Source organism: Symphalangus syndactylus, chromosome 23 (assembly GCF_028878055.3).
Source record: "Symphalangus syndactylus isolate Jambi chromosome 23, NHGRI_mSymSyn1-v2.1_pri, whole genome shotgun sequence".
NCBI lineage: Eukaryota > Metazoa > Chordata > Mammalia > Primates > Hylobatidae > Symphalangus > Symphalangus syndactylus.
The window spans coordinates 45,067,333-45,090,704 of record NC_072445.2 but is presented as its reverse complement, the minus strand read 5'-3'; the positions used below and the strand labels follow the sequence as shown (position 1 = coordinate 45,090,704).

At 39.4% G+C, this 23,372-nt stretch overlaps 1 protein-coding gene across 1 annotated transcript; it reads left to right on the top strand.

Annotated features, from left to right (window-relative positions):
* Positions 1-735: 735 nt before the first annotated feature.
* Positions 736-18,399, top strand: SLC17A4 (solute carrier family 17 member 4). The gene is made up of 11 exons (XM_055264254.2): positions 736-862; positions 7,740-7,945; positions 8,824-9,057; positions 9,141-9,228; positions 9,694-9,780; positions 12,031-12,149; positions 12,269-12,430; positions 15,336-15,468; positions 15,553-15,700; positions 16,642-16,732; positions 17,780-18,399. The coding sequence occupies exons 1-11, from the start codon at positions 772-774 to the stop codon at positions 17,912-17,914; spliced, it is 1,494 nt and encodes a 497-aa protein (XP_055120229.1). The 5' UTR covers positions 736-771; the 3' UTR covers positions 17,915-18,399.
* Positions 18,400-23,372: the final 4,973 nt, after the last annotated feature.

Genomic DNA, 23,372 nt, shown 5'->3' with positions numbered 1-23,372 from the left:
GAAGTACTTTATTTTCAAACCACAACTCAGGACAAAGAGGGTTGTCACTGTTATTGTTGGAAGGGGAAGAGCCTCTTAAACCAAGTTTTGAACCCCTGTGAGGCATCTGACTCTATATTAGAATCTCCCTTATAATTGCCTCCCTGGCATGGGCCTAAGGCTTCATCCTTCATCCCCACAGGGGCTTAGATCTCAGGCCCCCACATCACTGAAATTGATGCTTCTGTGCCCCAGTCTCACGGTCACTGAAGTTAGTGCAGACATCTAACTCGGTGGAGATATCTCTTACTTTCTTTGCAGCTATGTAAAAGGGTGTTTGCTATATTTTATGTAATATGTATAGGTGTTTATAATAGTTTTTCAGGTAATTTAATCCACTGGAATCTCCTAGATGAAATTTCAAATGAGGTTGTCAAGTTTTCATGGCCATTTGATACTAATATCAATTTAGAGACATGGGAACACAGAACTAGGAAGGATATTACAATTTATGAAGGCAATCCAGGCCAGATTCCTCACTTGTGAGATATAGATACTAAGACCCAGGGTAAACTGTGACCTTTCAAAGACCAACCAATTGGTTAGTGATAGAGCCAGGATGACAAATTAGTTTTCATAAACCCTAATCTACCACTTTTTTTATAGAGCAACATTTGCTCCTAGTTCTTAGAAAGAATTGGGGTAGTATCATATAAAATTCTCCCTGTATTTGCTTTTGTATTCTTTTTATTTCAGTAAGTAAATGCCAGTCCCTAGGAAGAGAGAACCAAAATGTCTACTGGACCAGATGTCAAGGCTACAGTGGGGGACATTTCCAGTGATGGCAATTTAAACATGGCTCAAGAGGAATGCCCCAGGAAAGGTAAAATCATGCACAGTAATCCGGTAGTAAATAAAACTAGGATCTGTGGCACCTTAACTTGTGGTACTAAATAAAACTAGGATCTGTGGCATCTTTTGTTGATACACATCATTTTCCTTGCTACCACCAATTGCCAATAATTCTATATGGTTATACATTGTTATTGATAATTATTTCATTTCTCATAAGAAACTTTGAAGGTATATTAGACAGGCAGGTATCATGACATTATTTAGAGATGACGGAAATAAATCACAACAGGTTCTAAGTAGGAAATATAGAAACCAACCTTGGCTTGTCTGATTCTAAGTCCAAGACATGTCCTATTAGATCTCTCTGCTCATGTTAAATCTGGACCTGACCCTGACCCCAAAATGGGCTTTTTGCTTCTACCATGTCTTCCTTTCTCTTATCTATATTACAACATCATGCTTTTTATAATATGCATTAAGGGAAACTGTAGAACATCTTATTTTACCCTAAATGCTTAATGAGTTATAACTATGTTATCCATTAATTCTTTAAAGGTTATAGTCATTTCATAAGATAATGCCTTTAAAAGGCAAAACACTAACCAAGATGGAATGCTTTGTAATACTCAACATTTTAGCCAGTTTGTCTGTTAAGAATTATGCATATCTTCAAGAGATTTCTCCTAATCTCGTCTATCACAGAAGAAATCAGGAAATGTGCATGTTAGTACTCATCCTACAACTAGTCACCATTTGACCCAGAACGAATACTATTCCAGTAGTCTCGGCTGAAGGTCTCATCTGTTTCTAAGGATTTCAGAGTCTACTAGACTATACCATTGGCCAAATTCTTTTATCCTATCATTCTATCTCTGCCTCAAAATTAGTAATACGAAGAACTTACGTGTAAAATTTTACCAAGGTGCAGTATGGCATACTGGGTAAAATCACAGGTCAGAAATCAGAATGCTTGAGTTTGCAATCCTGATTCTGCCATTTATGAGCTCATTATTACCACTCACATAGTGTCCCTTCCTCAGCCCACGTTTGGGGCAGTTATTGGAAAGTTCATTTATAATTCGTCTAAAGTGGAACTCCTATGGTCTTTCTGCTTCCTTCTATAGTCTCCTACAACATCTGGCCTATCATGCCTCCCAGTCCTCTGGTGACCACTCCGGGCTATAGCTATGTCGGACAACAACTTTGTAACCCACTTTACCCCCGCCTGTTGTTTCAAACAGCATCATGCTACTAACATTCATCCTTTTTTGGCAGTCTCATCCTACCTAATAAGGCAGAAGCCCAGCTACTCCTCCAAGCCTTACCAAGTTATTTTGTTGTATATCCAAGTATTTCTCACAAATGCTTAGGAATAAACCTTGCAGATTGCTTTGTTAGTTGGTGTCCAACATCAGTTTTCCTCTCATCTCCTTCTCTGGCTCATGCTTACTGGGCACGGCTGGATCTTCTGTATTAGACTCCCAGGGCACTGCTGGGGCTTTCTCTGGGTACCAGTACCCCCATCCCCAACGGCTACTGATGTCTTTGCTGTGCTTCTAAGACACTCAGTGAGCTGAATCCAGGTGTTCCATGGGATGTGGAGAAATGCCCCCTCCCCCATTATCTGGTCACCTGGTTACACAAAGTAACTGTTCCAATAACCCAGAAACCTTGAGTGAAAAAAGCTGGGCCTTCAGGTTCTGCCTGAAGATCAGTAGTTTTTCTCTATCAGGCTCAGTTAGGGATTTCTGGGGCCAGGCTAGAGACAGACATCACTTTGACCTTCTGATCCCCTTTACCCCCAGAAGTCCATGAGCTTCTGTATCCGTCTGGGTTATATCACAAAATCAACAGCAAATCTAGGTATTTCTCAGAAGAAAGAAGATTAATATAGGGGACTGGAAGCAAAAGTCAGGTTGGTTACTTTCAGAAAATCCGGGACATGACACTGCCAATGATCCCAGCCATGTGCATCACAAAGTGGGTATTTTTCAGGAGGACACCCCAAAGTCACAGGCAGAAATCCCATGTCTAACATGACTGATCCCTGCTTATCCACCTGCAGCTGCCTCCAGAGCATAGTGGTTTCTCGTTCAGTTCAGCCTGTCACATGGTGCCAGAATGCCCTCATTTGTGGAATCTGAATGGAATCCTGAGGATTGTAGCTTCCAGATATTTGTCCCTCTGTTACTGTGGAGACCAGAGAAGGGTGGGAAAGGCACTGAGAACAATATCAGGGACAGTATCCTTTCTCCATATCAAATGCAGGCAGGAAAGATATACTGCCCCCCACCATGGGGAAGAATGCCATCTGAAGGCCAATTTACAACAGCACCCCCTTCTGAAAGCCATGGAAATGAATAAAACAAGCACAACACTTTGAGAAAGTACTTCCATCTAGATTGAAACTAAGGAATTATTCCTACCACACACTACAAATTCCAAATCTCGCAGACAGATTTAATACAATTTGGAAGAAATTGAGAGAGGAGCCAAGAGCTGATAAAACTCCCATCCTTGAGGCATGGTGCAGTGTTATAGGAAGAACAAAGAGGATGCTGTGGAGCTTCAGCTTGTGCTCCTCAGCTTGGAGTGGCAGTGTCCAGAAGCTGGGCAGACCACAGACCCCATGAGTCCCTCAAAGGTCTGCAGTGCTGGGATGTGCTGGATGAAGCGTGCATGGGTCCACATCCTGCAGCTTTCCCCTCACGCTTCACTGGTTTTTCTGATCTTCAATTTAGCATCAGGGGCCAGTGCTACAAAGCAGAGGAAAATATGAGTAACTGCAGAAATCAACTTGGAAATTTGGAAGGCTTTCTCTCAAATTATACAATGTTATTGCAGAATTAAAATGGTACAGTAGTTAGCTTCCCTTGGATTGGTAAAATAATTCCCTACCTCCTCCTCCCCACCCACTGCCACCAGCCCACCCACATACACCACCACATCATAGCTGGGCCTCAAACCAGCATGGGTGGCCCTGTGCAGGGGTTTCAAAATGTGAGAACAAAGTCACACATGACTGGTTTTATAGTCCAAGGCTGTAGGGGTGGACTACAAGGAACCTACGTAAATATGTTTGCACAAAGGAAAGAATAAGGTAAGGCATGTGTTAGATAAAATAGAAATCGACAGGTACACTTATGAAAGATAACAGTTCATTATAAGAGCTGTCACATAATGAGTGCATGCTCTATGTTAGACACTGTTCTAAGCAGTCTGTGTGTATTAATTCATTGAATTTTCACAACAATCTTTCAGGAAAAGTGCTACTAGCATCATCCCCATTTTGTAGGAGCCTGCTCAGGCACAGAGGGATGAAGTAACACATCTTAATCATCCAGGCACAAAGAGGTAGCACTGGATTCAAACGAGCTGTTGTTAGCTTTTACATCACACTGCTGTGCTTATGTTATTAAGGGGAAATTGAGGAATATTTTCATCTTCAATTTCTTAGAGTTCTCAATAATGACAACAACAATAATAATAATAAAACATGGAGTGTAGGAAGTAAATCAACAGAAGAATAGGGAATAAGTCCCTAATATAGATGAGAAAGGAAACTAAGGAGGAAAAAAATGTCATTGCAGAATTAAAATGGAATTAGCAGCAGCAAGGAGAAGACAGATTAGAGAAAGGGAAGAAAACAAAGATTGTGTAATAAAAAATGAAAACTAGTTAATTAAACATCCAATTCACTGAGCCTACAACTTCAAGGAAATTACATAGAAAAATGAAATAGACAACTTAAATATAGAAAATAATGTGAACTCAAATCATGAAAAAATTGGATTAAAAATACATACAAGAGCTGGTTCTTTGATAAAAATGATGCTATTCATGGCAATAAAATAAACAATCCACTACTCAGATTAATCAGGCAGAGAGATTAAATGCAAGCAATTATGAGAAAATAGGAGACAGAAGCACTGAAAATGTATAATATGCTAATTATAGGGAAAGTACATAAGTAAATGATTTTCTAGGAATTATAATTTATAATTATAAAAACTTTACATAATCATAATTAACTTATTAATATTTAATATTTTAAATATAATTTAATTATAATTTTGTAGAAATTATTATTTCTAGGAATTATACATTTTATGTTTCTAATTTATAAATATGAATAAAGAAAAAATTATACATGTCAAAAAACATCCAAGAAAGGAAGAAAATCGTCAAAAAGTTATTCCTTTTAAAACAAACACAGAAACAAACAAATATATTCTAGTAGTTTCACTAGAAAAATTATATAAGATTTTTAAGGAGAAGAAAATTCCTATTTATGCTGTGCAGAAGAGTTCCAAATAGTTCATATAGCACTCTACCTTCTTAGCTCCTTGCTCCTTAAGTGTGACTGGTGCTTGTGACTTCTTCCAGAGTACATTTGCACATATTAATTCATACAAAAAATTAAAAGGAGAAAAAGAAAAAAGAGAGTAATTTTACAGTGGAGCAACCTGACAAACACTACCTCAAGCCAGGGCACCAAGATCAACTCAACAGTAAGAAGTCTTGTTGACAGTGTGTGGCCTTAATATGATGTGATGAGAATGACAGTTTACCTCCGTGGCCTTCCTCTCAAAAACACATAATCCCAGTCTAATCACGAGAAACATATCAGACAAATTTCAATTAAGGGACGCTCCACAAAACACCTGGCTGGTGCGTTTCAAAACTATCAAGGTCTTTAGACATTTTAGACTACAAGGTATTTAGAATACATTTTAGAAACAAGGTAAGTCTGAGAAAGTGTCATACCCAAGAAGAGCCCAAGGAGACATGACAACTAAGTGTAATGTGGCTCCCTATATGGGATTCTGGAACAGAAAAAATGACATTAGTTAAAAACTAAGAGATCTGAATAAACTGTGGACTTTAGTAGTTAATAATATATCACTGCAGGTTTATTAATTGCAACAAATGCACCATAAGATGTTAATAACAGAGAAAATTTTGTGTGAGATATAGAGGAACTCGACAATTCTATAAATCTAAAACTGTCCTAAAATTTAAAATTTATTAAGAAAAATGGCTATGTACCTAAAACATTTCAGATCATAGATTGAGACGGAAGCTTATAACTTTTAAAAAAATCAAAGCTAGTATAGCAAAAAATAACACACACATATATACATAAACAACATCTTAAGCTCAACTATATACACTAAATAAAATTCTAGCTAAAATGCTAGAAAAAATACAACATGTTTTTAAATTTTGTAATAGCCTATTAAGAATAAGAAGAGATCATCCCAATAATACAAAGGTGGTAGGCTATTATAATTATAATAAACTTACATAAACTTATTCAGTTGTTATCGCAGTACCTTGAGGTAGACTCTATTATTAATCTCATTTTTCAGGCAAAATTTGGGGGCCACAGAGAGCTCAGTATCTTGTCCCAGAACACACAGCTATAAGTAGACCACACAAGCTGGAATTGGAATGCAGGTGTCTGATTCCAGGATTAAAATACATTTTATAAAACTTATGTATCCCCATAAAAATATTTAAAAGTAGGAACAGAGTAGTTTAATATAATTAAAGGATATGTCACACCAACAACTAGCAGCATACCTAATGGTGCAATGTGAGAAGCATTCTCAGTAAATGCAAATATAGCTGAGGTGCCCATTCTTACCATTCCTGCTTTGTCCATTTTTTTGAAAATGCTGGTGAATTAAATTACTCAGGAGAATGAAATAAGTGTTGCAAACAGTGAACATAATCACCTATATTTTTCATTATTTGTACCTAATTTGTCTTTCTTTATTGAATCAAAACTCAATGGGGGAAAAGCTGATGAATATGATAGGAAAAAGAACAGTTACACAATAAAAAAGTAATTTACAAAATTTGTGAAGGCCTTAACTGAAGATAACTATAAAATTCCACCTTGGACTGAGTAAAAGACCAGTACTTGTACATGGGTAGGTATCCCTTCTTGACTAGAAGACAATACTACAAATGTGGCAATCCTTCTTAATTTAATCTGTCATATCAATATGACTGATCAAAATTCCAATGTAGATTTTCATGGGTGGTGCATTGGCTGGATTGGGGGTGGGGAACTAAATGCTCTCAGAGTTGAACCAAAGGTAAGAGCTGGAACTTAGCAAGAGCATTGCTACACAAAATGAAACCATGCTGTCCATTCCAAGAGCATTTGCTCCCTTTCAGGAGCCAAGAAAATGGCATCTTCATACCGTGTGATCATTCATTACCTCTGGGATTTCTCTGCAGGGACAGTGGATGAATTCTTCCCGCTGTTGTCAAACTAATGTATTTGGACTCAACCACAGGGATATCCCCAGAGCTCCTATAGAACACTAGCAAATTTTGTGTAAGCATAGGTTATAGTATTAAGATGAAGTTTAAATATTTCTATGATCTAACCATAGCCTATCTTTCAAGTTTCATCTCTCCCCAGCCCCAGACAAGCTAATCTTCCATGTTTCCTGGTTATAAATGGCACTTCCAGCTATCCCAGCTGCCCAAGCAGGGAACCTGGGAGTCATTTCCAGCAATTTCCTCTCTCTCACTGTCCATATCCAATCGGTCACTGCTCCCAGCCAATTCTTTCTGTAAATCCATTTCTTCCCATTCCCATTCTAATCTGCTCATCCCAGAGCCCTGCCTAAAAAGGTCTCCCCTAATGCTTGTTCTGACCAACTCCACACATTCTTCCAGTCTCTGTTTGAGAAATGCTTCTGAGGGAGCCACCTCCCCCATTACATCCCAGGGGGACAGAAGTCCACTACACAGCTACAGAGGAACGTCTGCTCTCCCTATATTTCTGCATCTCAGACAGATACCAGTCTTCTCCTTCTTCCAGACTTAGGGAGAGTGGGACAAAAGCATTCTGATTGTGACTTTTCATGCCTTTTTCCTCTCAGGCTTTTGTTCAGTCCGACATGGGCTGGCCCTCATCTTGCAGCTCTGTAATTTTTCAATTTACACCCAACAAATGAACTTGAGCATTGCCATCCCGGCTATGGTGAACAACACAGCCCCATCTAGCCAGCCCAATGCCTCCACAGAACGGCCCTCCACTGACTCCCGGGACTACTGGAATGAAACTCTAAAAGAATTTAAAGCAATGGTAAGTTTAATGAGACTCTGGACTCTTTCTTTGACTCAAATAATTTGACTTAAAATGTTATCTTATAAAAGAGTGAGATTCATTTAACCACTAAGTATTTACTGAACATGTACTATGTGCCAGGAATGGCACAAGTACCTAAGTATCAGGGCGAGCATGGTGGCTCACACCTTTAATCCCAGCACTTTGGGAGGCTGAGGCATCTTTACTAAAAATATGAAAATCAGCCAGGCATGGTCGTAGGCACCTGTAATCCCAGCTACTCTGGAGGCTGAGACAGAAGAATTGCTTGAACTGGGGAGGCAGAAGTTGCAGTGAGCGGAGATCGTGCCACTGCACTCCGGTCTGGGCGACAGAGTGAGATTCTGTCTTAAGGAAAAAAAAAAAAAAAAGAAAGAAAAGAAAGGAATAAAGAACATAATAAGTATCTAAGGGGATTGCATCCCTACTTAGTGTCTATGAGTGTAACCAGGGACTAAGTTAGAATAAAGGAAACATTTTACCATTTAGTGGACATAAATTCTTCCCCTACAATGATGAAAATCACTACAAAATATGTTTCACAGATTTGTCTGCTTTTTCTTCCTTCCACGTATTTTTTTTTATTACCTTGCCTATGATGCTTTCTTCTTTATAGGCTTTGTTTCTTTACGAACTCTCTTATATTTTAATTTTTGGTTAATTGTGTCAGGGTGAGCGGAAAGAGTATGTTGGGCATATATTTAGCGTTTTTAAATACATGATACTGGTATATTGGAGGAACTGGAGAAATGTGAAAAGAAAGATAACTGCCAATTATTTTTTGCCTCTCAAGTCTTCACAATGAAAACTGTCAATTCTTCAACTAAAGACAAACAGTAACTCTCTTTGTCATCTAGGCCCCTGCATATGACTGGAGTCCTGAAATCCAGGGAATCATCCTCAGCTCCCTCAACTATGGCTCATTCTTGGCTCCAATCCCCAGCGGCTATGTGGCTGGAATATTTGGAGCCAAGTATGTGGTTGGTGCTGGCTTGTTTATTTCCTCATTCTTGACCCTCTTCATTCCACTGGCAGCTAATGCAGGAGTGGCCTTGCTCATTGTCCTCCGGATTGTACAAGGCATAGCCCAGGTACCAAGATGTTTTCCAGGTATAAGTGGAATATAGGTTCCAGAATGACCACAGATCTCCAAGAATGGAATTTTTCCCCCTAGGTTATGGTATTAACTGGTCAGTATTCAATTTGGGTCAAATGGGCTCCCCCACTGGAAAGGAGTCAACTCACCACCATTGCTGGATCAGGTAACTGATACCCTAAACTCCACTTTATATACACTGTCCAAGAGAACTCAGAAAAGTCCTGTCAACAGAACCAAGATCTTATATATCCATCACTGTGTCTTCATAGTCCTTGCCTTAAAGCACTACCCCATACTGCCTTACTTGATTGTAACTGAATGAACTGAACGCTTACTATGTGCCAAACATTCTTGTGTTTTGCACATATTTTCATCTTATCCTCAAAATAATTTTATAAGTCAGCTATATGTAATTACTTCCATTTCACACATATGGAATTTCAGACACAAATAGACTAATAACTTGTCCAAGATCACATAGTTACCAAGTGAAGGAGCAGGATTTGAACCTAGATAGTTTGGCTTGAAACTCATACCTTCACTCACTGTGCAACTCAGCATTGTAGAAAGCACGTAGAGCCCCAAGACGAGTCCTCTCACCCAGAACATCCTCGTCTCTTCTGTTCAGGGTCAATGTTGGGGTCCTTCATTGTTCTACTTGCGGGTGGTCTCCTCTGCCAGACCATAGGATGGCCTTATGTCTTCTATATCTTTGGTGAGTGTACTTTTCAAATCTCCAATTTTTATGACAGAGAATTCTGTGATGCAATTTATCTATGGTTAACCAAATCCTAATAGATATGGATATTTACATGGCTAAAGCTGGTAGTATTCAGAGCCAACTATGTTTAACATTTAAGTTTCAGCAGCCCGAGTGTGTAGCTAGAATAATCTTATGACATTAGAGGCATCATAACATTCCTTACTGCTTCTAAATTTGACCTAAAGGAATTCAGAGCAAATTATTTCATAAAATGTTGAAAATATTATCTTAGGCTAGGCACGGTAGCTCATGCCTGTAATCCCAGCACTTTGGGAGGCTGAGGCAGGTGGATCACATGAGGCCAGGAGTTTGAAACCAGCTTGGCCAACATGGTTAAACCCCGTCTCTATTAAAAATACAAAAATTAGCTGAGTGTGATGGTGCATGCCTGTAATCCCAGCTACTCGGGAGGCTGAGGTGGGAGAATCACTTGAACCCTGGAGGTGGAGGGTGCAGTGGGCCGAGATCACACGACTGCACTCCAGCCTGTGCGACAGAGTGAGACCCTGTCTCAAGAGAAAAAAAAAAAAAAGAAAATGTTATTTTAGTCAGACTACATTTTAGTCATGCTTTTTAATTTAATATATTCTTTAAAATTTCTCCAGTTATTATGGCAAAAACCACAATTACTTTTGCACCAATCTAATATCATAGCTAGAAAATTGTGTGACTGTGACCTAATCATAGGTAAAATACTAATTAGAGTAGAGAATCAACTAGTGGAGACTGCAGCCAGATTATGTGAGATTCAGGAGTGGACATAATACACAGAGAGATGCTGCAGAAAGGTTCCAAAGACACGTGGAAAGTTCCAGAGGCAGTATTTTACTACATTACAGTTTTACCTTCATGGAGCTGTGGTTGGAATCCGCCTAGGTGCTGTTACCTAAAGTTTGTTTAATATTTGAAACATTCTCCAAAATCCCACCCTTAAATTGTTTATGGTAATTCCTTATAGTCCCACTAGTGTGTTCATTAGAGGACAGGCCTGTTAGATCAAGGGTTTCTGTAAAATCAGGTCAATATATTCACCAAAAATAAAATATGTAATGATTCCATAGCATACCAACCTTCAAAGTTTTTATCATGAAAACTTTCAAAGGGCAGGTTACAAAAATTATTCAAACAACAAGAAAATCTTACTGTGCTTATGGTTTCGAGAAACAGTAAGGAGCATATACACAACAGAAACTCACTAAATATTTGTTGAATAATATTAACATCCTCCAACCCCAATGTGCAACATTGCTAATTTTCATATCTATCCCTCCCCACTTGATTAAGTTCCTTGATGGCAAAATTGTGTCTTTGCCATTTTATATTCTAAAAATTCAGCAAAAAGCCTGGTGTATAGTGGCTGCTGTATGATGTTTGTGAAGGAATTTGTAAATGACATGCTAGCCAAATAAAGAGAGCTCGTAAGATTTCTTAAGATTCTAAAAAGGGAATTTGAAGATGGGCCATATTGCCACTCAATACTGATAATGTTAAATTCCCAACTCTGTAATAATGTATATCTTAGAAAAAATGTCTTTGCTGAGGATCATTTCATGTCTACAAATTGGGTAATTAATTTCACATAATGTACTGCTGCTCACTCTTATGTGCTTTAAGGAAGATAAGAGATAGATATGGAAAGGTTTAATGATGAAAGGAACTCTGCAAAGCCTGACTAGCAGGAGGGATGCTGACTGGTACGTGAATGGTGAGGGCATTTTCAAGCACGTGGGGCAAACACGCTACTAACTTGTAAGGGTGCTATAGCTTTAATAATAGTGCATTTCAAAACCTCCCAAAACTCAGTGGTTTAAAACAATAATGATTTATTCCCATGGTTCTTTGTGGGACAGCTGGGTAGCTCCACTTTCTGTGTCTGTCATCTGCCTTGGTCAATGGATGAGCTGGAGCATAGTCTTCCAATAGCAGTGGGCAAGACCCAAGAGGATAAGTTTAAAAAAATGCTTTTTAATGCCTAGGCTTGAAATTCCTCCATGTCATCGGCAAAAGCAAGTTGTGTGGCCAAGGCCAAAGTCAAGTGGTGAGGAAGTACCCTACCCCTATGATAGGGCCATGCAAGGGATAGATGCCAGGAAGAGTGGAGTACTGAGGCCAGTCACTCTGTCAACCACAGGAATCATCTTAGAGTCAAACTGAAAGAAGTACTTCAATCCATCCAATGCTAACTGGATCCCCTTTTCCTAGGAGGAATTGGCTGTGCCTGTTGTCTTCTCTGGTTTCCTCTCATTTATGATGATCCTGTGAATCATCCCTTTATCAGTGCTGGTGAGAAGAGATACATTGTGAGTTCACTGGCTCAGCAGGTACATTGAGGAACTCCTCTGACATTTTTCTATGTCCCTCTAGATGTCTCAGAGATGAAGAGTGCAATAGAGAGAGCTGCTTTCTGATGGAGGGGACATTGATGTGTGCTTTCTTCCAGGACTGTTCACCAGGCTGGTCTCTTCCCATTAGGGCTATGATCAAATCCTTACCACTCTGGGCCGTTTTAGTCTCTTATTTCTGTGAATACTGGCTTTTTTATACCATTATGGCATACACACCAACGTACATCAGCTCGGTACTTCAAGCTAACCTCAGAGATGTAAGTATAGAGAAAGCTCATTCTGATCTTCTGTTTAAATGCTTAAATAATGAGAGCTCATATATAATCCTCCATCTGCCCCACAATCACAAAATTGGGGGATTAGGAGCAGGACCTCCATATAGGAAATGCAATCTAGTTAATTTGTATTCTGATTGATCTCAATGTGGTTCACTACTTACTGTAGGAGGATGACACATATGGATCTAGTTTGATTTTCATATACTATCATATTTTATTATACTATTTTCATATGCTATTCATATTTATCATATCTAAGGGCCCTGTGCAAAAATTTTATACTCAATCCAATCAAAATTTGCAAACAAGATGCTCTGCTGGCAGCATAAATAATAAAGATTAACCAAACAAATTCTGCCTTTGAGAAAATTGTGACAGAGAAACATAAACAACATATGCTGAAAATAAGACATTAATAGGACATAAAGTCCCAAATAAGACTTACATAGACATCTGTGGAGTAATGTTTGTTTTAGAAAATCATTTTTATTCAAGTATAACATAGAGAAAGAAAAGTGTGTATATGTGTACAGCTCTCTGAATTTTCATAAAATAGAGAGATTAGAGAAGCTCTGAATGGCTGACAGGAGCCTTTCAATTCCTGCTGGATGGATGTCTTAAAAGTGGCTATCAGATTTCATAACGTGTTAGTGACAGTTCACAAAGCCAGTGTTACTCTTGTACTCTCACTCTGTACTCAGGAAGAAGCCTTCTCATATTGATTGGGTTCCTCTGGTGAAAATGTGCTAGGTAGCCAACAGAGAGCTGACCTTCTTAGCAGTAGTCAGCATCTGCATGCAAGCAGGCTGCAGGCACTGAGATTAGAAAGCCCCAAGAGGGGCTGGCTTTGGGTCTTTTCAAAGAGGAGGAGGGCCAGAAATTAAACCAGAACCTTAATCCAGGGGATCGGTACACCGGATAAGCAGGAGTCCAGTGCTAAGCAATAGACTTCCTGAGGCTGGCTGTTGGGAATGATTTGTCTTTGGTGTGAGGCTGAGTGGGCTTGACCCTCAGAGGCCAAGGCTGAGGGAGAGGAAGATGGGAAAATGAATGGAAAGACAAGTTGTGACCAGAAAGCAAAGCTTTCCAGGCTAAAAAGTCAAGAGACCTGGATTCTCATTGCCTTCAGGGCATTTTCTCACTAAGTCACATAACCTTGACAGCCTTGGCTTACTCATCTGTAAAATGAACTACTTGAACCAGCTGAGTGCTGAATCCTTTCCATTGTTTGGATTATATGCAACAGAGGAGTCTCCTTTTCACTGTATTTTATTCAATAGAATTTTAGTTTAGAAATTTAATTGATAACAACAAGGTTCAACATTTTAAAAACTATATTGAAACAGAGTGGGTCAGGCGTGGTGGCTCACACCTGTAATCCCAACACTTTGGGAGGCCAAGGCAGGTGGATCATCTGAGGTCAGGTGTTTGAGACCAGCCTGGCCAACATAGTGAACCCCCTGTCTCTACTAAAAATACAAAAATTAGCCGGGCGTGGTGGTGGGTGCCTGTAGTCCCAGCTACTTAGGAGACTGAGGCATGAGAATCACTTGAGGTGGGGAGGCAGAGGTTGCAGTGAGCCGAGATTATGACATTGCACTCCAGCCTGGGCAACAACAGCGAAACTCCATCTAAAAAAAAAAAAAAAAAAAAAAAAAAAAAAAAGAGTGAAAAATCTTTCTTTCATTACTGTTCCTAATCTGCCCTGTCCTCCTAGCCCATTCCAATGACAATTCTTTAAATTTCTTTTTTCTTTTGAGACAATGTCTCGCTGTGTTGCCCAGGCTGGAGTGCAGTGGTTCAATCGTGGCTCACTAAAGCTTAGACCTCTCAGGCTCAATCAATCCTCCTACCTCAGCCTCCCAAGTAGCTGGGACCACAGGAATGTACCACCATGCCTGGCTAATTTTTTGTGGAGATGAGGTCTTGTTATATTGGCCAGGCTGGTCTCAAACTCCTGAGCTCCAGTGATCCTCCCACTACAGCCTCCCAAAGTGCTGGGATTACAGGTGTGAGCCACCATGGCTGGCCTAAATTTCCTATACATATTCTTTCTTTGTTTCTTTATGAGAATGCAAGCATACATGAATGTATATTCTTATTTTCCCAACTTTTTTTATACAAAGCAGTATACTCTGTAATATGCCGCTATGCTTATATGCTAGGTTTTTGCCACTTAATATGTCATGGAAATCTTCAAATCAGTACATGAGAACCTTGCTGAGCAGTATTTGGATTGTTTCTCATCTTTGAGCAATGCTGCAGTGAAAACCTTGTTCATTTGCCGTACCTTTGTGCAACTCTCTGTGGAGTAAATTTCTGCATATGAGATTATTGAGTCAAAGGGTAAATGCACTATAAACTTTTATATTTGTTGTCAAATTGCCCTCAATAGAGCACCAGTAATATTTGTGAGAACCTGATTCTCCACAGTGTTAGCACAGAGCATGCCAAAAAAAAGAGTGTTTTTGCCAATTTGATCCATGAAAAATAATATCTCACCATAGTTTTACTTTGTATTTCTTTCATTATGAGTAAAGTTGGATACCTTTTAACATGTTTAGGAGCCACTTATTTTTCTTTTTTTAAATTGTCTGTTATTATCCTTTGCCTATTTTTCTACTGGGTTTTGGTCTTTTAAATATTTATTTGCAGGTGATTTTTATATATAAAGAGTGCATTAGTTCTTTTTTTTTTTGCAAGCAGAGCTATGAACATATACATACTAAAAGAATATTGGCTCATTATATTAACATGGAATTTGTATTAAAAGTGATGCGTATATAAAGAAAAGCCACAAATGTGGACAATCCGTCCAAGGTTGTCTGTGTCATTGTAGGGGTGGTAAGGGCACATGCACCTGACCTAGATCTCTGGTCCTCAGAGTGGGATCCTGTCTGCCTTGCCGTTTGTTGTTGGATGTGTTTGCATTATCCTTGGAGGTCTACTGGCAGACTTTCTTCTCTCCAGAAAAATCCTCAGACTCATCACCATCAGGAAACTCTTCACTGCCATTGGTAAGGGCAAGGCTGGACACAGGGGTGAACGTGGGAAACTCAGAGCAGCCTCCAGTTTACTCTGTGTTTCTCCTCCTACCCCAGGGGTTCTCTTCCCATCCGTGATCCTCGTGTCCCTGCCCTGGGTCAGAACCAGCCACAGCATGACCATGACCTTCTTGGTGCTGTCTTCTGCCATCAGCAGTTTCTGTGATTCAGGAGCCCTTGTTAACTTCTTGGATATTGCTCCTCGGTAGGGACCTCTTTTGCCTCATCCTTTCAGACACTCAATTCAAGTCTAGCAGCCCTAAATCTACTCTGATGTGAAAGTAAAATGTGGCAGGTACAACAGGTTGCAGGAAATGTCAGCACCAGCTCTACACCCTACATCTAAATAATTCCTGGAAGAGACTCAAAGCTGGTCGACTGTTGTGAACTTAGTTTTTCTGGGCATGAACTAGAGAAGTCAGTGGCCATGCTCAGAGTCAACTGAGGGAGACTCACACAAATCTCTCTCTGCTGAGGAATGCAGCAGTTGCCTAAGGTGGGATCACTGAAAGAATTCTTGAGATTCTAAAGGGTATGCTCATGAAAATCTTTAATAAAGGCAAAGGACACAGGACTGCAGGAGAAATATCTGTCTTTGATACAGTAAATACAGAGTTGACTGAGACTTCCAAATATAGCTCCCAGGGTCCTGTCCCAGTCAACAGGACATCCTTCATCTTCAGATAATGAACCACCAAGAAATGTGAGAGATGCCTTTGTCTCAGGGGAGCCAACATCTCACCTGGTGAGGGGTCTTTTATACCCATGGAGGGTATAAAAGTTACAAGATCAGACTCAAGAGCAGAAGCCAAAACAACAACAACAACAAAAACCTTACAAACCAGGTGCAGACCATCAATGTGACCATCTTGCATAAACAATGTTGACACGTTAATAGAGGTTACCCCCTTGGGAGTACCAATCCCTAGCACAGGCTTATACTAATCATTGGTCAGTACATTTCATTCAGGTTTCACCAAGGCTTACACAATTCCAGTCATCCCCAGAGATAAGCACAGAGTTGCAACAGACCAGCTGATATTAACCCCTTGTTTGCACAGGAATGTTTGCCTCCCTCTCTTGGGTATTGAGACTTTCAAACATAGGTATACTTGGTTATAATAGAGTACCATCTCTCTCTCTCAGGTACACTGGCTTTCTCAAAGGACTATTGCAAGTCTTTGCACACATAGCTGGAGCTATCTCTCCTACTGCTGCTGGATTTTTCATCAGTCAGGTGAGGTCAAATGTTCTCATGAATATTCATAAGAGAAACCTATAGAGGCATTTTTTTTTCACATTTGCACAGCCTTGTATCCTAGAAGATGCATTTAAAGTAGTCAAAAATAAACTAATTTACATGATGACTTAAGAATTAAAGAAACTTAAGATTCTTAAGTTTCCTAAGAATCTTACTGGTATAAACTTTACATGAATAAAGAAGTATGTGGCATTCTTATTTTCTGCCATATACTTCATTTACCAGAGAAAAACACTGCCATATACCATTCACTTACTGGTGAAAAACCACAGGAAATTTAAAGAATGACTTTCCTGTGGTTTTGCACTGTTAAATCAGAAAAATAAATGAAGAATAACAAAGAAAGAGTATTCTTTATGAAATCAAGTCTCTTATCTTTTTTTGAAGCTTCAGTTCCCTCCCAGGCACTGACTAACACACTGTCAGGAAATGGTTGTTTAAAATGGCAATTCTCAAACTGCTCTTGTTTCTCCTGTCATTCAATGACTTATTCATTCATTCATCCATTCAATAAATAAGTATTAAACATTAGTATGTGCCACGTGCTATTTAAGTCAATAAAACACAATTCCTTCCCTTGTGAAACCTACATTGTAGAAAAGAAACAGAAATCTATGAAAGTAAAATATATGATATATTGAATGGTAACAGGAGAATAGCAAATGCTTAGCAAATGCTAAGAGGAGAATAAAGCACAAGGGGTGGAATTTCTAACTACAATGATCAAGGAAGGACTCAACCGTAATCACTTGCTTAAAAAGAAACATTTAAGCAAGGACTGAAAGGAAGTGAAGGTGTGAGACAAATAGGTATCTGGGGGAGGAGCGTTCCAGCCATGGAAATGCCCAGTGCTTTGGCCTCATGGCAGAAATGTACTTGAGTATTCTAGGACCAACTGGGAAGCCCATGGAAGCCAGAGTGGAGGTCGGGGAGGGAGCAGGAGGACACAGAGCCAACGCCTTTCTGAACCAAGAGGGACAAGAACTGGGTGACCATTAATAACTTGTAATTTTCTGCCTCCAGGATTCAGAGTTTGGTTGGAGAAATGTCTTCTTGCTTTCAGCTGCTGTTAACATATCAGGCCTGGTTTTCTACCTCATCTTTGGCCGAGCAGATGTGCAGGACTGGGCTAAAGAGCAGACATTCACCCACCTCTGAGCAAACCGAGAGCTGTGCTAGATCCTGGTGCTTAATTGATCATTGTATTCCCTCACAGACATTTCTCTTTCATGCCTGCTTGACTGAGAAGCCATTAGCTAGACCCTGACTATGTGGGCAAATACACTGAATATATATATTTCTGTAAAAAAAATAGAAGAATAGAAGAATGGCCAATAAGCACATGAAAAGATGTTCAACATAATTACTTATTAGAGGAGAGCAAATCAAAACCATAATGAGATGCCACTTCATATTCACTGAGATGGCTACTGAAAAAAAAAGAAACATAACAAATGTTGATGAGGATATGGAGAAATGGAATTCTTCTACATTGCTGGTGAGAATGTAAAATCGTCTGATGCTGCGGAGAAGAGTGTGGCAGTCCCTCAAAACATTAAACATAGGATTACCACATGACCAGCAACTCCACTTCTAGGTATATACCCCACAAAATTGAAACATATCTTCACATAAAAACTTGTACACACAAATGCACATAGTAGTCTATTCACAACAGCCAAAAGGTGTAGACAACTCAAATGCTCCTCAGTGGATTAATGTATAAACAAAATGTAGCATAGCCATACAGTCGAATACTACTTGGCCACAAAAAAGAATGAAGTATTGCTACATGCTATGACATGAATGAACTTTGAAAACATGTCAAGTGAAACAGGCCAGTCACAGACATATTATATAATTTCATTTACATGAAATGTACAGAATAGGCAAATTAATATAGACAAATTATATCAATGGTTGCTTAGAGCCTAGCCTGTGTTTGGGTGGGCCCATGGGTCAGCTGTTGGCTTTCCTGAGGAATCTGGGAGTGAGGGGCTCTGACTTTCCACCAGAGGAACAGGGCAGAAAGACAGTGACCACTGCATTTGGAGTGGACGGGACCTCTCCATTTTGTTGGACCAGAGGCTACATGTGTGTTTCCCATGGATTAGATGCAGGTCACAAAGGAGTGATAGCCAGCCCCAAGGAACCACCTAGAAGGGAGAAGGGATATCCACAAAGGGAGATTTGTGTGGAGTGGATCTGTGATGCCAAGGAGATGGGCAGCTGGAAAAACCAAGTGCATTTCCTGCCTTGTCAGCCTCTCATGCATGAAAAAAAGGGTCTGCTTTCAACACCTACCAGCCCGGGGAGCATAAGGGCAACTGACAATGCGGCCAAACAAGCCAGAAATTTCCATGCCTGCTTCCCCTCCTTTCTCTCTTGGTTACACCTCAGGAGGGGTCAGAGGTGGAGTCCGCCTCCTAGTGGATAAGGAGAAAAGCGAGACAGAAGAAAGTGCTCACACCCCTCTCCCTGAAGGAGAAGGTCGGCCTGCAGCTTTGTCCCAGCTGGAGACACAGGGAAGGAGTCTTGTATGTGTATGACAATTGACTAGCTAAATTCTATATTTAAATAAATATTTTCAGTTACCTAACTGGGAATGCGTGCTTGCTATTTAAAGTGACCACAGTACTTTTTATTACCTAAGAGGGCTTAACAAGGAAATAAATAAATAAATAAACAAATAAATAAATAAATGTGTGGGTTATAGTGGGGGTGGGATAACCTAGACTTTTAAAATTCTTTCTTCACTGAGCAGGTTTAAAGGGAAAAGCTAAACCTTTGCATTCTCACTTAATTTTCTGAATTTGTTCAAAAGTTATTGGAGGCCAGGTGCAGTGGCTCACATCTGAAATTCCAGCACTTTAGGAGGCCAAGGTGGATGCATTGCTTGAGCCCGGGAGTCAAGACCAGTCTGGGAAACATAGCAAAACTTCATCTCTACTTTAAAAAAAAAAAAGAGTTATTGGGATAGGGTAGGGAAATAATAAGCAAGGTAGGCTGCCTCACTGCAGGGCCAGATTAAGAACAATGATGCCCTAAATGCAGACCAACCATGTTGCCACCTTGAAACCATCCCTATAAACTTTACAAAATTAATCAGAGAAGAAGGGAGGGGGAGAAATGAAAATAACCAAGCTTGCAGCACATCCAGCATTAATCATGAAGTCAGCTTATTCTCTCCTGCTTTCTCAGAGTTGTTTGTTGCCTACTGCCTCAAAATCAGGTAGACCTTGTCGAAAGATTATAGACCACGGGCAGGAGGGCATCCACCCTTAGCTGCTCTGCAGATAACAACTTAAGCATTGTGAAATGTTAAGTTTTCTATTTGAGTTATTCTTTCAGGTCCTGCCTATCAGTGAAACTACTGTGTCAGCTGGTCTACAGGACCCCACAGGGAGCTGGCTCACCAAAGAATACATCCTGATGACTTCATCCCCCTTACCCTGACCACTCAGTAACCTCAGTTTTCTAGCCCTTGCCCTCCAAGACTCCCTTAAAAATCCCAGCACAGGAGTCCTTGGGGGAAAAGGAGTTTCCTCTGGAAATGGAGATCCCTCTGAGGATTCGCCCAATCTTCTTGCTTGGTCACCCTGCGTTCATTAAATTCTTTCTCTGCTGCAAAACCTATATGCTGAGTGCATTAGTTTGTTACTGAGTAGTGGGAATATGAATCTGGTGGTTCTGTAACACACTTGGCCCTTCCATTTCTTAAAATAAAGAGCTTAAGTGTTCCTTAAACAAATCAGCTGATGAGTTAAATGCTAGCCAGACCCAGCTAGCTTTCAGGGAGGCAAAACCCTCAGATCATGAGACAGATACAAATGTTATATCTGATATCACCTTCAAATTAAACTTTTAAACTTTAGTCACTCACCATGCCAAAGAGCACTTTTGAAAAAATTTTAGATTAAATCTAAACAGCAAATAAAGACAATTACAAAAAATGTTACTAACATCATATGACCAGTGAAAGACTTAAGGGCATGACAGCTAGGGGAAAGCTCTGTGGTGCCCTCTTTTCTTGGTGCCCTAAACACAAGCTTATTTTGCTTAATGGCTAACCTGGGGATGCTCCAGCAGGACACAGTGTGGGGAGCCACATTGGCCCAGTGAGAGGTGTCAGAGCCTGTGCAGGGTGAGGATTGTATTCATGCAGGAGGACAGCCTGGCATAAGGATGCTGAAGTCTGACCAGGTGCAGAGGGTGTCTGAGCTGGGTGACAGCCTCGTCCACTGAAGTGAGTTGAGGAAAGCTTCTAGGCAAAGTTGTGCAATTTGGCAAAGATGTCAGTGTCCAACAGAGATGAGGAAGGTTGCCTTGGTCCAAGAGGTGTGGCCTGTATCAGGGAATCAGAGCATGGGCAGGAAAGGAGGGCATCCACAAGGGGGCATAAGAGTGAGGGGTGTAGGCCTGGGAAAAGAATGAGAAGGATGTCTGGAAATGGGATGATGGTGGCACACAAGGGGATTGACAAAGTAAATACAAACATTAAGGCTAATAGGAGCTCATTGCTGGAAAAGAAAGTTAAAAATATGGAAAAGTAGAAAACTTGAAGAAACTTTGTGTTAGATTGGAATGGAAGTACTGGTGTAAGTTCATGGGTATCAGTAGAAAGATAGGTAGGTAGGTACGTAGGTAGGTAGGTAGGTAGGTATGGATACACATATAGTCCCTAACTTTGTCTACCTAGTGGACCTGAGGGCAGAGGCCCCAGAAGCTATGAACACATCCACCACTGAGATATTGGTTTCTAAATACAATTCTCAAACATTAAGAGGAACTAGAGCTTCTTAGAGTGAGGGCTGATTTCAGGGCTTGGTCAGGGAAAAATGCAAGATGACTCTGGAATTTTGTTTTGTGCCACAAAGTAAGTAAGAAAGTGCTCAAAGAATGACGAAGAACCTCCAACTGGCCAAAATTGAGATAAATTGGGCACCAAAGTAAACAAAAATAGTAATATATTATAAATCACTAAATAAAACAGAAAATTATGAGCTTTACTAAAATAAATAAGTGAATAAATTGAAAGTCTGATGTAGGATGAAATATTTACATAGTTCCAAAGTATGTGAATATTTACATAGTTCCAAAGTATGTAAATATTTACATAGTTCCAAATTAACAAACTACCTGTTAATTTCAATGGGAGAAGGAGTAACTTTGCAGAGGCAAAACCTGGTAGGCCCCACCTTATTCAAATGAAGAGCCAGAAATGGTACATATCAGCATCATATGACTCCTGGTATAATGACCTGAGAAGAACACAGGGATATCTTTGTGGTATCCCTAACCTGAATTTAATCATGTGAAAACATCAAAGAAACCTACACTGAGGAACTTCTACAAAATAACTAGCCTGCACTCTCTAATCATGTCCTCAAAGTCAAGGAAAGACTAAGAACAATTCTAGAGTTAAAGAAACTAAAGAGACATGGCAACTAAATGCAACATTTGGCCAAAAGATTCTGAAGTGAATCTTTTGGCCGAAAAGAATATCACTGATACAATTGATGAAATGTGAATGAGGTCTCAGAATTACATGGTAGAAATGTATCAGCATTAGTTACCTGATGTTGATGGTTGTTTTGTGGTTAAGTAGAAAAATGTCCTTATTTGTAGGATACCCTAAAGTGTGTGAGTGGTGTGGAGATGATGGTGAGGGCGTCATGCTAGCAACTTACCCTCAAATGGTTAAGGAAAAAAAGCTCATTGTACTACTCTTAAAAACTTTCCTGTACCCTGAGATTTTTTTCAAGTTAAACTAATAGTGAAGGTAGGAGATAAAAAATAGAATTGCATTTTGATTACATCCCTGAAATCATCTTTGTTCAACTCAATGGTTATAACGTTAACAATACTCCATCCAGGTATTTGGTAAACATCTGATTTAATACCCCAATAGATTAATAAAGCCCAGATCCATGGGTCTGGAAGATGGTGGAGAAGCTCTTACTCCTATTTATGTTCCGTCCACAACATTATTCACTCGAAGAATTCAGTCCCAGGAAAGCTTTGCTTCCGTCAAAGCAATGTTGTTGATATATTTTTATTAGACAAAGAGCTTCTATTTTATTTTTTAATTGCATTTTCTATTTTATTTTTGATACTAAGAAGTTCAGAACTAAATATAATGCTCCATTGCCCCATCAAACTAATCCCAAGGTCCTTGTAATATTAACTTTCTTTGATCTAAAAAGTTTTAATATCAGGAATGGAAGTCTGATTTTAATATTAAAAATATATTTTATTAATAAATCACAACAAAGAAAAATATACAATCATCTGAATAGAAGCTACAAACACATTTAACAAAACTCAATTTCTATTCTTGGTTTTTGATTTTCAATCTAAAAAAGAACAAAAAGACAATTCATTAACATAATTAAATGCCTATTTTAAATTAACAGCCAATTTATTATTTAAGAATATGCCTAGAGGCTGTGTAATTAAAGCCATAAAGAATAAAGGAATCCCAATATTAGCCCATTATTATTGTTATTATTTGCAAATGATGAGGATCATCCACCCTAAAACACAAGAATCTATTATTCAAAACCATACTAACAAGACAGCTTAGCAATAGTTTTTTCAGTTAAAAAATTAAATA